Genomic DNA, 14,812 nt, shown 5'->3' with positions numbered 1-14,812 from the left:
GAGGGGGGCAGAGGGCGGAGAGGAGGGCAGCAGAGGGCGGAGAGGGGGCCAGAGGGCGGAGAGGAGGGCAGCAGAGGGCGGAGGGGGGCAGAGGGCAGGAGGGGGGTGGAGAGGGGGGCGGAGAGGTGGGGCAGGAGGGGGGGGCAGAGGGCGGAGAGGAGGGGCAGAGGGCGGAGACGGGGGGCAGAGGGCGAAGAGGGGGGGAAAGGGGGATCTGCAGAGGGCAATGAGGGGGGCAGCAGAGGGCGGTGAGGGGGGCAGCAGAGGGCCGAGAGGGGGCAGCAGAGACTACTGAGGTTGGGCTGAGCAGGAGGAGGATGAATGGGGTGGTGGGGGGGGGGCAGCAGGATGAAGAGGAGGCTACGCGACCCGGGGTTGGGGGGCAGGAGGGTTGGCTAAGCGTCACTGTCACTCCAATCCCCACACAACTGCCAAGCTGCAGGACCACCAGGAGGTGGGGGAGATGCATCCCGGTCCCCTGTAAGACAGGGTAGATGTCAGGGTTCCAGAAATGCGAAGGAAGTTGATTGGGGAGCATGGCCAATACCTGCAACTTCTTGGGACCAGGAGATGAGGCTCCTTAATCATAATGTGGGCAACCTTTGCCAGCTTGTTGCACAGGCAGTTGACATGTTCACAGGAAGTACCACTGTACTGTACCTCCATACAGCAGCACCCATACGGTACGAGGACAGTCCAGGGCCATGAGGCTGACCAGCAGGAAGGCAGCAGCTGCCAGGGCCTCTTCCTCCCACCCCCAGCCTTAGTGCCAGATGCACAGGCCTCGCAGGACCTGGCTGCTAAGGATGATCATCCAGTGATGCAGCCAGCAGCTGTCTCTCCTTAGTAGGTGCCTGTAGTCGCAGCCAATGCTCTCCCTAATATTTTTTGGGTGCGCGGCCCCTATAAAGGGCTGCATGGCCCATTTACAGTTTTGTGCATGCGTGAAATTTTAACATTGATAAAGCCGGTCCCGCAGCTAGAGAATACGTTGGTCACAGCCCATCCACTCCCCATGTCCCCTTGGAGCAGCATCAGGAACCCAGCTCCCAACTCCCTGATCCTGCAGAGGTTGTTCCCTTGGAATGTGGAGGTCAGGAATGCCTGCCAGGGTGCAAGTCTTATAAATAGTTTGTTAAATTTGTTGCTATTTTTGTTTTATTATTTATTGATATTTTTATTTATTACTCTTAATACTACTATTGTTGTTGCTTCTGCTGTTAAATCATTCTGTGAGAAGTCATTTGCAACGATTTGAAACTTTGAAAATTTTAAATAATTTTAACATATTTACATTTACAACTGTTGTCGACGGAGAAATCTAGCACTACTTCTAAATTGACTCACTACCTCAATTTTCGTTTAACCTGTTGCACTGAATAAATGTTCCACTGTTTGACTTTTAATCTTGCTGTCCTGTCTTTTGTGTGCTGTTGTGGGGGGATGGGAGAGGACCATAAATCACGGTCATTGTGACATGAATGAAGCCCCATCTCCACACTGAGAACACCCTCCATCATGTTGTGTGGCACTACCACTGTGCTAAATGGGATAGATCCAGAACAGATCTAGCTGCTCAAAACTGGGCATCCATGAGGCACTGTGGGCCATCAGCAGCAGCAGAATTGTAATTCACCACAATCTGTAACCTCATGGCCCAGCATATCCCTCACTCTACCATTACCATCAAGCCAGGGGACCAAACCTGATTCAATAAGGAGTGTAGAAGAGCATGCCAGGAGCAGCACCAGGCGTATCTAAAAATGAGGTTCCAACCTAGACAAGCTGCAACACAAGATGCAATGCATGCTAAAAAGCAGAAGCAGCATGCTATAGACAGGGCTAAGCGATCCCACAATCAACGGATCAGATCAAATCTCTGCAGTCCTGCCACATCCAGTGGTGATTGGTGGTGGACCATTAAACAACTAACGGGAGGAGAAGGCTCCATGAATATCCCCATCCTCAATGATGGTGGAGCCCAGCACGTGAGTGCAAAAGACAAGGCTGAAGCGTTTGCAACCATCTTCAGCCAGAAGTGCCGAGTGGATGATCCATATCTGCCTACTCCTGAGGTCCCCACCATCACAGAAGCCAGTCTTCAGACAATTCGATTCACTCTATGTGATATCAAGAAATGGCTGAACGCACTGGATACAGCAAAGGCTATAGGCCCCGACAACATTCTGGCTATCGTGTTGAAAACATGTGCTCCAGAACTAGCCGCGCCTCTAGTCAAGCTGTTCCAGTACAGCTACAAAACTGGCATCTATCTGACAATGTTGAAAACTGCCCAGGTATTTCCTGTCCACGAAAAGCATGACAAATCCAACCTGGCCAATTACCGCCCCATCAGTCTACTCTCAATCATCAGCAAAGTGATGGAAGGTGTCATCAACAGTGCTGTCAAGTGGCATTTACTCACCAATAACCTGCTCACTGATGCCCAGTTTGGGTTCCGCCAAGACCTCTTAGCCCCGACCTCATTACAGCCTTGGCCGAGACACGGACAAACAAGCTGAATTCCAGAGGTGACTGCCCTTGACATCAAGGCAGCATTTGACCGAGTGTGGCATCAAGGAGCCCTAGTAAAACTGAAGTCAATGGGAATCGGGGGGGTGGGGGGGAAACTCTCCACTGGCTGGAGTCATACCTAGCACAAAGGAAGTTGGTTGTAGTGGTTGAAGGTCAATCATCACTGCCCCAGGACATCGCTGCAGGAGTTCCTCAGGGCAGTGTCCTAGGCCCAACCATCTTCAGCTGCTTCATCAATGACCTTCCCTCCAACATAAGGTCAGAAGTGGGGATGTTTGCTGATGACAGCAGTGTTCAGTGCCATTCCCAACTCCTCAGATAATGAAGCAGTCCATGCCCGCATGCAACAAGACCTGGACGACGTTTAGGCTTGGGCTGATAGGTGGCAGGTAACATTCTCGCCACAGAAGTGCCAAGCAATGACTATCTCCAACAAGCGAGAGTCTAACCACCGCCCCTTGACATTCAACGGCATTACCATCGCCGAATCCCTCACCATCAACATCCTGGGGATCAACATTGACCAGAAACTTAACTAGACCAGCCACATAAATACTGTGGTGTAGGAATGTCTAGTTCCTATCCAAAAGACTGAGGTCCACTCAGGCGATCAAATAAACGAGGTTTAATGAAAAGTAACAGAGTTTAATAGATAACTACAGGAGAACATCGAATATAGATCTAGTCAGTTCGGAGGCTCCACGAGGACTGCAAGGGCGGTCCCGTGGCTGACGTCATCATGTCATCACGTTTTTCCCACCGGTGGGGATCACGTGATGAACGGCGTGACGTCATCATGTTTACCCGCGCTATTAAAGTGATCGCGCTCTGTACATGTAAACAGTGAAAACAAAGATACAGACTCAGGCTGTAGCCAACATATTATTAAAGGGAATTATATACAATTGATTGGAGTCCCTTAGTGGCTCCGCCACATGCGCCCCCCCAGAATTGTCTTTAATAGCAAAAGTAAAATGGCGAGGAGGCCTGACAAGCCTATCAGATCGACTTCTGTAGCCTTGAAGTGGAAGCTGATGGATGGCGGGTGAGCTGGCGGGCGGTTGCGTTTGATCTGGCACGGCGACTGTGGGCGGTCGGCCACATTTCGGCGGTTGTGCGGTCTCGACTGGGCGGTCAAGGTCCAAGTGAGCCGGCTTCAACCGGTCAACCGAAATGTGGTCCGGTTTACCTCCAACATCAACCGAAAAAGATTTGTCTCCCAGCTCTATCACACGGAAAGGACCAGTGTAAGGGGGTTTCAGCGGGTCCCGATGAGCGTCATGGCAGATAAACACATAGTCGCCGTTCTTCAGCTCAGCTGGGACGTGGGAGCTCTGCAAGCCGTGATGCGACGTAGGCACTGGAGCGAAACTTCTGGCTGCCTCCTGGTGGCTGATGAGCTGCTGGGACGTGGACCATGGCTCTGTTGGAGACGGAAGGAAATCCCCTGGTACGCATAGCGGCTGGCCATATACGAGCTCCGCCGAGGACAATTGAAGATCTTCTTTAGGTGCCGTACGAAGACCCATAAGGACCCATGGAAGCCTGTCCACCCAGCCCGCGCCTTGAAGGCTGGCTTGCAGTGCGGCTTTGAGCGACCTGTGGAATCGTTCGCGCAGGCCGTTCGCCTGTGGATGGTAGGCAGTGGTGCGATGTAGCTTGACACCGAGCCCCTGAGCCACGGCGTTCCAGAGCTCAGAAGAAAACTGTGGTCCACGATCGGACGAGATGTCCGCCGGTACCCCGAAACGGGCGACCCAAGAGGAGATGAATGCCCTGGCGACGTCTGCGGAAGTGGTGGAAGACAGAGGAACCGCCTCCGGCCATCGAGTGGTGCGGTCCACCATTGTAAGAAGATGAGTAAACCTGTGCGAAGGCGGAAGTGGCCCCACCAGGTCCACATGCACATGATCAAACCTACGTTCCGGAACGGCAAAAGTGGCCAATGGAGCCTTGACGTGACGCTGCACCTTGGCCTTTTGGCAGACCACGCAGGTGTTGGCCCAGTCGCGAACATCCATGTGCATGCCCCACCACACGAATTTGGATGACATTAACCGTTGCGAGGCCTTCATGCCAGGGTGCGACAACCCGTGAATGGCGTCAAAAACTTTTCGGCGCCAGGCGACCGGGACGATAGGGCGAGGATCTCCTGTGGAGACGTCGCAGCGTAGCGTCGTGCCCGCAATGGAATTTGACGTCAGCCGCTTGGAGGCTAGAGGGGTTGGTTCTGTAAGATTGGCCCTCCAGATCCAAGGCTTGATCCGCAGCCATGAGGGCAGAGTCGATGCCGAGCTGGACTGCATGAATAGTCGCGCGGGAGAGGCAATCTGCCACCAGGTTGTCCTTACCGGACACATGCTGAATGTCAGTGGTGAATTCTGAGATAAACGTCAACTGACGTTGCCAAGCTGACCACGGTTCGGCGGTCTTGGCCATAGTGAACGTTAGTGGCTTATGGTCCACAAAAGCTGTGAACGGACGTCCCTCTAGCAAGAACCGGAAATGGCGGATGGCCAGAAAAAGGGCCAGCAACTCCCGGTCGAACGTGCTGTACTTTCATTCGTTTCGCCGTAGTTGATGGCTGAAAAACGCCAGCGGTTGCCACGTCCCATGCACCCACTGTTCCTGCACTGCGCCAATGGCGTAGTCTGACGCGTCAGTGGTAAGGGCAATGGTGGCACCTGGCAGCGGGTGTGCCAGCATGGTTGTGTTGGCTAAAGCGTCTTTTGTGTCGACGAACGCCCGGTCCATTTCGACTGTCCAGCTGATCGGATCCTTGCTGGACTTGCCCTTGAGGGCCTCATACAGGGGCTGCATGAGCAGAGCTGCATTAGGGACGAACCGGTGATAAAAATTTACCATCCCGAGGAACTCCTGCAGGGCCTTGACGGACTGCGGGCGCGGGAATGAAGTAACTGCCTCCACCTTCGTTTGCAGGGGAATTGCGCCGTCTGATGTGATGCGATGGCCTAAAAAATCAATCTGCTGCAGGCCGAACTGGCACTTGGCCGGGTTGATGATCAAGCCGTGTTGACTGAAGCATCTAAAGAGGGTGCGCAAATGGCAGATGTGCTCCTCTTTATTAGGGCTAGCGATGAGGATGTCGTCGAGGTAGATGAATAGAAACTTGAGGTCCCGAAGCACGGAGTCCATCAAGTGCTGGAAAGCCTGTGCAGCGTTCTTCAATCCAAACGGCATCCGCCGAAATTCAAACAGGCCGAATGGGGTGATGACTGCAGTTTTCGGGACGTCTTGCAGGTGTACGGGGACTTGGTGGTAGCCACGGACAAGGTCGACTTTTGAAAAAATGGTATTTCCCGCCAAATGTGCAGAGAAATCCTGAATATGAGGGATCGGGTACCGATCAGGAGTAGTGGCGTTGTTCAGGCGTCGGTAGTCGCCGCAAGGCCGCCATCCGTCGCCAGGTTTCGGAACAATGTGGAGAGGCGAAGACCAGGGACTATTCGACCAGCGAATAATCCCTAGCCGCTCCATCGTGTCGAACTCTGCTTTCGCAGCCGCGAGCTTGCCAGGTTCGAGGCGCCGGGCCCATGCGTAGACCGGGGAGCCAGTAGTGGTGATGTGATGTTTGACACCATGTTTCGTGGCCGTGGAAGAGAAAGTGGGTTTGGTCAGGTCTGGAAAATCTCCGAGGAGGCGAGTGAAGTCATCCAGAGGTGGGGACGCGCAGGAGACAGTGCGAGCCACGGTGTTACCGCGGTAGCACGGGATGGAGTGAAAAGTGGCCACATTGATCAACCGGCGGTGCTGTACATCCACCAGGAGGCCGTTGGCGCACAAAAAATCTGCCCCGAGGATGGCTTGAGAGACTTTGGCCGTGATGAAATCCCAGTAAAACCGCTGGCCGCCGAAGCACACCTGGACCCGACGGCTTCCGAAGGTCCGAATGGCCCCGCCATTAGCCGCCTGGAGGGAGGGGCCGTGCCCCCCAACTTGTAGATCAAGATTTGACGCGGGTAGGATGCTACACTGCGCCCCGGTGTCGCAAAGGAAACGTCGACCAGATAGGGAGTCGTTGATGCAGAGGAGTTTTCCCAAATTACCAATTGCCATCGCAGCCGTGGGGCGCTCGCTATAACCGGTCCTCTTTCGACAGGGTGGCTGCTGTATTTTTGTTTTTTTGAGTGAAAAGCTGCAGGGAGGGTGGCAGCATCTTGCTTTCGCACCAAAACGGGCGTGGTAGAAGCACAACCCCGCAGGTTGAGGGGCTGGAGTGGCGTCTGTGGGGGATGGGCGCCTTGTGGCAGCGCAGTACTGCTGTGTCACCGCGAAGATCTTGTCCGCATCGGCAGCCAGCTCTGCGCAGTCGGTGACTTCCGACCTGGCTAGGGCAGCTTGAACTTGCTCCAGTAGATGGCTGAGGAATAGCTCCCTGAAGAGGAAACATTCCGGTTCGGAGCCCAGGAGCGTGAGCATTTGGCTCATGAGCTCGGACGGCTTGGAGTCCCCGAGGCCGGGCATATTGAGCAGCCGGCGGGCGTGCTCCGACTTCGTGAGCCCGAAGACCTGTAACAACCGTGCCTTTATCGTATCATATTTGTGATCTTCTGGTGGATTACCAAGCAGGCTGACGATCCGCGAGGCTGTGGCGCTGTCGAGGGCGGAGACCACGTGATAGTAACGGGTCTGATCCGCAATGATGTTCCTGATTACGAACTGGGCTTCAGCCTGGATGAACCACACAGCTGGCTGTTGCTCCCAGAACTGTGGTAGCTTCAAAGCAACGGCGTTCGATTCCATGTTCAGTAACTTCTGCGAAAACCGTTCGCAAAAGTCGGGGAATGTAGAAATGTCTAGTTCCTATCCAAAAGACTGAGGTCCACTCAGGCGATCAAATAAATGAGGTTTAATGAAAAGTAACAGAGTTTAATAGATAACTACAGGAGAACATCGAATATAGATCTAGTCAGTTCGGAGGCTCCACGAGGACTGCAAGGGCGGTCCCGTGGCTGACGTCATGACGTCATCACGTTTTTCCCACCGGTGGGGGATCACGTGATGAACGGCGTGACGTCATCGCGTTTACCCGCGCTATTAAAGTGATCGCGCTCTGTACTTGTAAACAGTGAAAACAAAGATACAGACTCAGGCTGTAGCCAACATATTATTAAAGGGAATTATATACAATTGATTGGAGTCCCTTAGTGGCTCCGCCACAGTGGCAACAAGAACAGGTCAGAGGCTCGGTATTCTGCGGCGAGTGTCTCACCTCTTGACTCCCCAAAGCCTTTCCACCATCTACAAGGCACAAGTAAGGAGTGTGATGGAATACTCTCCACTTGCCTGGATGAGTGCAGCTCCAACAAAACTCAAGAAGCTCGACACCATCCAGGACAAAGCAGCCCGCTTGATTGGCATCCCATCCACCACCTTAAACATTCACTCCCTCCACCACCAGCGCACCGTGGCTGCAGTGTGTACCATCTACAAGATGCACTGCAGCAACTCGCCAAGGCTTCTTCGGCAGCACCTCCCAAACCCGCGACCTCTTCCACCTAGAAGGACAAGGGCAGCAGGCACATGGGAACACCACCACCACCTGGAAGTTCCCCTCCAAGTCACACAACATCCTGACTTAGAAGTATATCGCCAATCCTTCATCATCACTTGGTCAAAATCCTGGAATTCCCTACCAAACAGCAGTTTGGGAGTACCTTCACCATACAGACTGCAGCGGTTCAAGAAGGCGGCTCACCACCATCTTCTCGAGGGCAATTAGGGATGGGCAATAAATGCTGTCCTTGCCAGTGACGCCCACATCCCATTAAAAAAATTACCAGCGCTAAATAGCTGCAGCGAAATTAATTCGCATATAAGACACAAACCCAGCGATTTCTTGACACGCAAGGAATGTCAATGGGGCGGCTGATGGCGAGGTTCCAATTTTTTCGGTTTTGGTGAGGCTAACGGCAGATCTACACTAATCGTCCAGCAATTTGTGGCGACTCGGAACTTACGCCGTATCTCTTCCTCGCCACAAATTGCTGTTTTTTTGATGAAATAATAATGGCGGGCGCCGTGAACTCGCCGTTATTTAGCCAGCATTTTCTGGGCCAATGTGAAATGTGGAGTAAGAGGTAGGTGTTTCTCTTCCTCCACCAGAACTTTAAGCCTGTATTTTTTAAGTAGCAGTAGGTGTCAAAGGAGATAAGTGTCACAGCATGTCAGTGTCAAGTCCAAAGAATAATAATTGTGATGAAATCAGTACAAGTTTATCTTGTAATAATCGACAGGCAATGGCTTGGCAACAGTTGGGTTGGCTGCTGTGGTATATAATTCCTTTCATGATTTTATTTTAAAGGTCAACACTTGGACCACTTCTAAAATTGTTGGTTCAGGATCTTCAGGAGCAATTTCTTTGCCAATAATAACTGGACAAGATGATTCTACCTTCTGGTTTGCTGACTTCACTCCAGGTGAGGAAACGGAGTGGGTGCCAATGGATATGCAAGATACTAAAAACCTAGCAGGAAAAATGATTCTGGGCTCTGGACTATTTCCAAACTTAGAGGATGTAAATCCAACACTCACGGAAAACCAACTGGCAACACACCCTGCTTCAGCAAACTTCCTGCAGTTGGCAGAAAACTCGGGTTCCAGAGCCGATTTGGGTAAAGTGGTCAGAAACACGTCTCTCAGGGTAACTCGACCGGCACAGAAAGAAAGTGGCGCAGGTAGAGGAGATAGTCCTGCTAAAGGAGCAGAGCTGGGCGTTCCTCAACTCGGAATCCTGCTGGGTTGCTCTGCTGCTCTCGGGATGGTGCTAGCAGTAGGGTTACGCCATCTTCTTTCCCAACACTGTCGAAAACGCACAGAAGTGTCCTTCCGGGATCCCGACAGCAGCATCATCAGTGTGGGAGAGAGTGGTGAGCTGGTGCATGTCAGAAAGATACGTGAAAACAGCTTTGTGCTTGTTCAGGCTGAATACAATGTGATCACTCCGTCAACCATTGCTGAAAAGTAATTGCAGATTGAGATGTGTAAGGCTTTTTCATTGATTATACATCACGCCCTCATTACAATGCACTCTGTTATAACACTATGAGTTACATTACCTTCTGCATGAATGAAGGAGAGAGATTTGCAATCTATATGTGTTCAGCTCCCTGCTTGCTCTCTTTGCACATGCAGATTGTGAATAGTCTTATTTCACAGGACACATCAGTTTTTCTATTCCACATTTTCCCTATGAGCACAGGCTGGTGAAAATCTGTAAGAGGAGTTTACTCCTGCTCAATGTCCACATTTAGTCCTTGCTTTTGCCTGTGGGCTAAATGGGTACATGTATAAAGACAACCTGGCTGCAGCAGGGGGTTTGGCAGAGTGGGGGAGAAGAGATGGGTGTGCAATTTTAAGTCGGCAGTCTCAATACTGCTGATGTAGCAATGGGCTCATCTGGCATCTGCTGAATAAATCCATTTGTATTGGTGGCCATTGCATTCTGGATAGTTACTTGACCTGCTGTTTATATCCACAGATTGTTAATTGCCGCAAGTCAGTAGAAATTGTTGTCTAATGCTGATATTGGCTCTTAGGAAGTGTAAATAAGGGCCAATAAAACCCCACCATCTTTATCTGGGTTTAAAAAAATCTTTTGAACACAACTGGAGCAGGATGCAAATTCAAAACCACTTTTCTTTTAACTGTTGAAGAAAATCAAACAGTTCATACTTCATGGGCCAGCTGTCTCATCCCTCCATTTGTTGATGGTATTCCTCTTTTCAGATGAAAAATGCAGGAATATCATTGACGGTATGAGAAAATAGAAAAACCCAATTTTCCTTTTACCCCTTGTTTGAAGGTGGCAATTCATATTGAAACATGATTGCTGGGTGGTGCCAGCCATTTGGTACCTCACACAAGCAACTATGCTTCATGTGTGTGATTGGACATGAAGTCTTGATGGGCTATTCCACCATGAGGTATCACACAATTTTCAGCAGGAAGTCAAATGAAATGGGAAATCTGGCTGACTCTTCTCAACTCGGGGAACATCAGGGCCAATTGTCGTGACTCAGCTGAGAATGGCTAACTCAACGCAGGGCAGGAATTAAACTGTGGACCTTTCTGCTGTGCATGGCTCTTCGAAAGCAGTGCCTGTACACAGTGAACCAAGGGAATTGCTGAGGGCTTTTCAAATTGAGTTCTTACTAAAACAGTAGAAAGCAGCAGCAATCTATCTTCTAATTGTTCACCAGTGGATATTCCTATTACCCGCTACCACTATACAAGCCCTAGGCTTCACTCAGCACAGTGTCCAGCTTATCATTTTAAAAATGAGTGAAAGTAATTAAAAATAAAGACCAAGACTGCAGTTATACGGTCAGTTTTGTTCTGATGCGAAGTAGTTTGGGTGTGCACTGATGTAAAAGGAGCAGCATCATGTGGCATTAGATCGCACATGAACGTCAAGTATAGAGACCCCCACCTTTGAGGCCTGATCACACAATGTGGGTTCACACCAGTTTCAGTATAACTCAGTTTAGGAACAGTTTCCTGTCTCATCAAGAGATATTGTGATTTAAAGGAGCAGCCATTTTCCAGTACGTAAATCACAAGCATGTACAACTCTTAATATATTGTTTGCATATAAATTTTTTATTTTTTCCCCGTGCCTAGACAGAAAATTATACCTTTTCACGTATGATTTGAACTGTTCACTACAGATTTTGTGGCTATTTTTGCTCTGCATTGTTAATAAAAATTTGCATTCTCAATGTTACAAGGCCACAAAATCCTCGCAGTTGATTTTTTCACATTACAACATGCAAAATGCTTATCTCCAGAGGATTGCATTATAGTGAGGGTGGAGTGTAATAATACTGAGCACACAGAACACCTTGGTTTGCAATTAGATCTACTTAAACTAAATAAATTCTTGTTTTCTGTAATTCGAGTATTAACATTTAAATATTTGTAAAAGTACATTCTCTTGTAAACAATTCCCCTGTGGAAGCTTTGTAATCTTTAGGAACAGATTAATATGGGTGGATGGTACTTTAGTAAATGTTTGCTTTATTCTGGATATTTTTATTAAATAGCTTTGTTCTGTTTAAGCAACACATTATAAATTCTGCATGTTGCTAAGAATCAACATTCAACCCTATTGTGTCTATTAAAAAGCCTGTTTGCAGTTAAATACATTTTATAGTGATCATTTATACCATAAGAAAACTGACCTGCTGAAAGTATAGTCTCTCATATTATTACAAAGTATGATTCAACTAGGAGGTACATTCAAAATGGCAACACAGACACTTGCATGTGAAATAACTACTGGTTCTGTTATAATATAATGTACTGTCAGCTGTGGCTCAGTGGGTAGCACACTTGCCTCTGAGTAAGAAGGTTGTGGGTTCAAGTCCCCACTCCAGAGACTTGAGCACATAAAGCTAGGCTAACACTCCAGTACACTGTCGGAGGTGCCGTCTTTCGGATGAGATGTTAAACCGAGGCCCCGTCTGCTCTCTCAGGTGGACGTAAAAGATCCCATGGCACCATTTCGAAGAAGAGCAGGGAAGTTATCCCTGGTGTCCTGGCCAATATTTATCCCTCAACCAACATAACAAAAACAGATTATCTGGTCATTATCACATTGCTGTTTGTGGGACCTTGCTGTGCGCAAATTGGCTGCCGCGTTTCCCACATTACAACAGTGACTCCACTTCAAAAGTACTTCATTGGCTGTAAAGCGCTTTGAGACGTCCGGTGGTCGTGAAAGGCGCTATATAAATGCAAGTCTTTCTTTCTAATACAAAGTAAACACTGGTGGAACTAACCTTCTTCCCGTTTTGGAGGAAATTTCCCAAAACAGTTTCTAGCCACTCTTACTTATAAGGCAAAGTGAGTTACGACCAAAAACATGATAGTAATAAAGAGATTACTTCCATACTTTGCTCGCCATATTTTCATTCCCACACATAGAGATTTAAATAAATGTGTACCTTATTCTCTCTCCCCAATCTTTTATTACTCCTTATAGATTTTCATATTTGCTGTTTGTGATTCTTTTCTTTCACTTTTGCTTTTTCTTCCATATTTTTCCTTCCTCTAATATTTACCTTTACTTTCTTACTTTTTATTCCTCCTAACTTTGCTCCTCGGTTTCGCTCCCTCCCTCTCCTGAATATGTTGGCCTTTTGCTGGGCTCCTGTTTCACATGCTGCCTCTTGCCTTCTGCTATCTTGTCAAAATGACCATTCTTCATATATAAGCCTAGGTTTGTGAAGTGCAAGCTGTTTGAAAGGGATATTAAAGCTGAACTCAATCCTGTTCTCACACAATGTCTACACACACACACTTCCAGCAGACACTGCTGAAGCCAACTGTTAGCATTTTTACCACTGACCCTGGCTGAAATGAGTTACCTCAGCACACTCCTAGGACTGAACCTGGGATCTCCCTCGTCTGTACGGCTCAGCAACTCACTTGTCAAACCACTGGAACCTCAGAATTTAATTTTGTTGAGTTTCTCAATTACATATGGTGAGTTACTGTCAAAATGGTTAAACCACTTGTGAGTGGACACAGTGAGTGGTTCTCAGACACATCTTTAAACCCCACAATTTTCATTGTGTTACAATGCACAATTTGTTGGGACAAATGAACACTTGTATTTCATACACTATCTGTAAGCAGCAGAATTGCCTCCCATTAATAATATGAAGTAATAGGATTTACAAGTCTTATTACATCATTTTTAAAAAACAATTTGTTGAAGAAGTGTTAACAATTTTACATTTTCAATAATATGATACAGTAATTAACATGTTCTCCAAAAAGAATCTTCCAACTTAACATTTTAAAATATTATTTTGGGAAGAGCATTAACAATAAAAGTACGTTTTGTTAAATTAGTTACAATTATGTATTTCCAATTTGTTGGTTTTACTCAGAATTGAATATGCATAAATCAAACTATAAAAGCACTATAGCCCCATTAGTTTCCACAGCCCATTAAGTTCCACATTTTTAAACTTTAAAAAAATCACTGTATAAATGTATTTTTAAATAACATATAAAGAATATTACGCACTTTGCAAACAGATGCACTGCAACCAAGTAGCTGCTGGTGGTGCTATTGAGCTTGTAGAAGACACTACTCTCAGCAGTGCCACCAGCAGAAACTAAGGGTGCATTACATTGCAATTTACTGTTGGTTCAAAACACTTTCAGCTTCACGTTGACACTAAATTGGTAGTGTAAATCTGAAGTTGGGGCCTGATCTGACGCCAAAGTGAAGTGGAGTGAGAGTCCCTGAAGGGATAGTCTCACACCTCCTGTTTGAGGCTGTATGGAGTATAAAATCAAATATACTCCCTATAGAGTTAAAACAGTAGTGGTGTCAGTCTAACTTTCTTTATCGTGTTAAACTTGGTTGACAAAATGCTCAGGGATCCATTGGAGCTCTCTGGAGACATCTTAAACCTATCTGACTTTAAATTAAGATCTTTAGAAAGCCAGATTATTCCTACACACTCTCAACATTTACATTTCTAACTTTTTAGACATATTTGCCCGTGTATGCATTCAGGTATGTGCAGTGTTCCTGTCAGGCAGAAGCCAGGGACATAAACAGGACTCTGCGCGGTCTGGAACCCCAATTCCACCTACACTTCGTACAGAGCGACATCGCCGCTCTAACATAAAAATAGATCAAATTCCTAACTATACTTCTTTGACATCGCGATCTGTTTATAAGTTCCTCTGACAAAAACATGCCATATAAAACACTAATAACAACAGAAAATGCTGGAAACACTCAGCAGGTCTGGCAGCATCGTGGAGAGGGAAACAGAGTTAACGTTTCAGGTTGATGACCCTTCGTCAGAACTGGAAAAGGTTCTCTTCTTAGGCAGTCCCTCGGAACTGAGGATGACTTGCTTCCACATTAAAAATGAGTTTGCAGGTGACTGATGAGTCCAATGCGGGACCTACAGTCTCTGTCACAGGTGGGGCAGACGGTGGTTGAAGGAGCGGGTGGGTGGGGTGCTTGGGTTGACATGTGCTCGTTGTGCTCCTTGCGCTTGGCTTCTGATTGCTCCTGGCGAAGAGACTCGAGGTGTTCGGCGCCTTCCCAGATGCTTCTCCTCTACTTTGTGCGGTCTTGGGCCAGGGATTCCCAGGTGTCGGTGGGGATGTTACACTTTTTCAAGGAGGCTTTGAGGGTGTCCTTGAAGCGTTTCCTTTGCCCACCTGGGGCTCTCTTGCCGTGCCGGAGCTCCGAGTAGAGCGCTTGTTTTGGGAGTCTCGT

At 48.2% G+C, this 14,812-nt stretch overlaps 1 protein-coding gene across 1 annotated transcript in view; it reads left to right on the top strand.

The window, feature by feature from the left end:
- reeld1 (reeler domain containing 1) overlaps positions 1-11,692 on the top strand; it is a 57,593-nt gene extending 45,901 nt beyond the window's left edge. Inside the window, exon 6 of the mRNA XM_085964315.1 lies at positions 8,861-11,692. Within this exon, the coding sequence (XP_085820441.1) occupies positions 8,861-9,523 (663 nt within the window). The 3' untranslated portion in view covers positions 9,524-11,692. The remainder of the gene's footprint in view (positions 1-8,860) is intronic.
- The last annotated feature ends 3,120 nt before the right edge of the window (positions 11,693-14,812 follow it).

The sequence above is a fragment of the Somniosus microcephalus genome, chromosome 2 (assembly GCF_052327205.1).
Source record: "Somniosus microcephalus isolate GS21.2 chromosome 2, FLI_Smic_1.0, whole genome shotgun sequence".
In the NCBI taxonomy this organism is placed as follows: domain Eukaryota; kingdom Metazoa; phylum Chordata; class Chondrichthyes; order Squaliformes; family Somniosidae; genus Somniosus; species Somniosus microcephalus.
The sequence above is the reverse complement of the archived record's forward strand: the minus strand, read 5'-3'. Positions and strand labels throughout refer to the sequence as shown.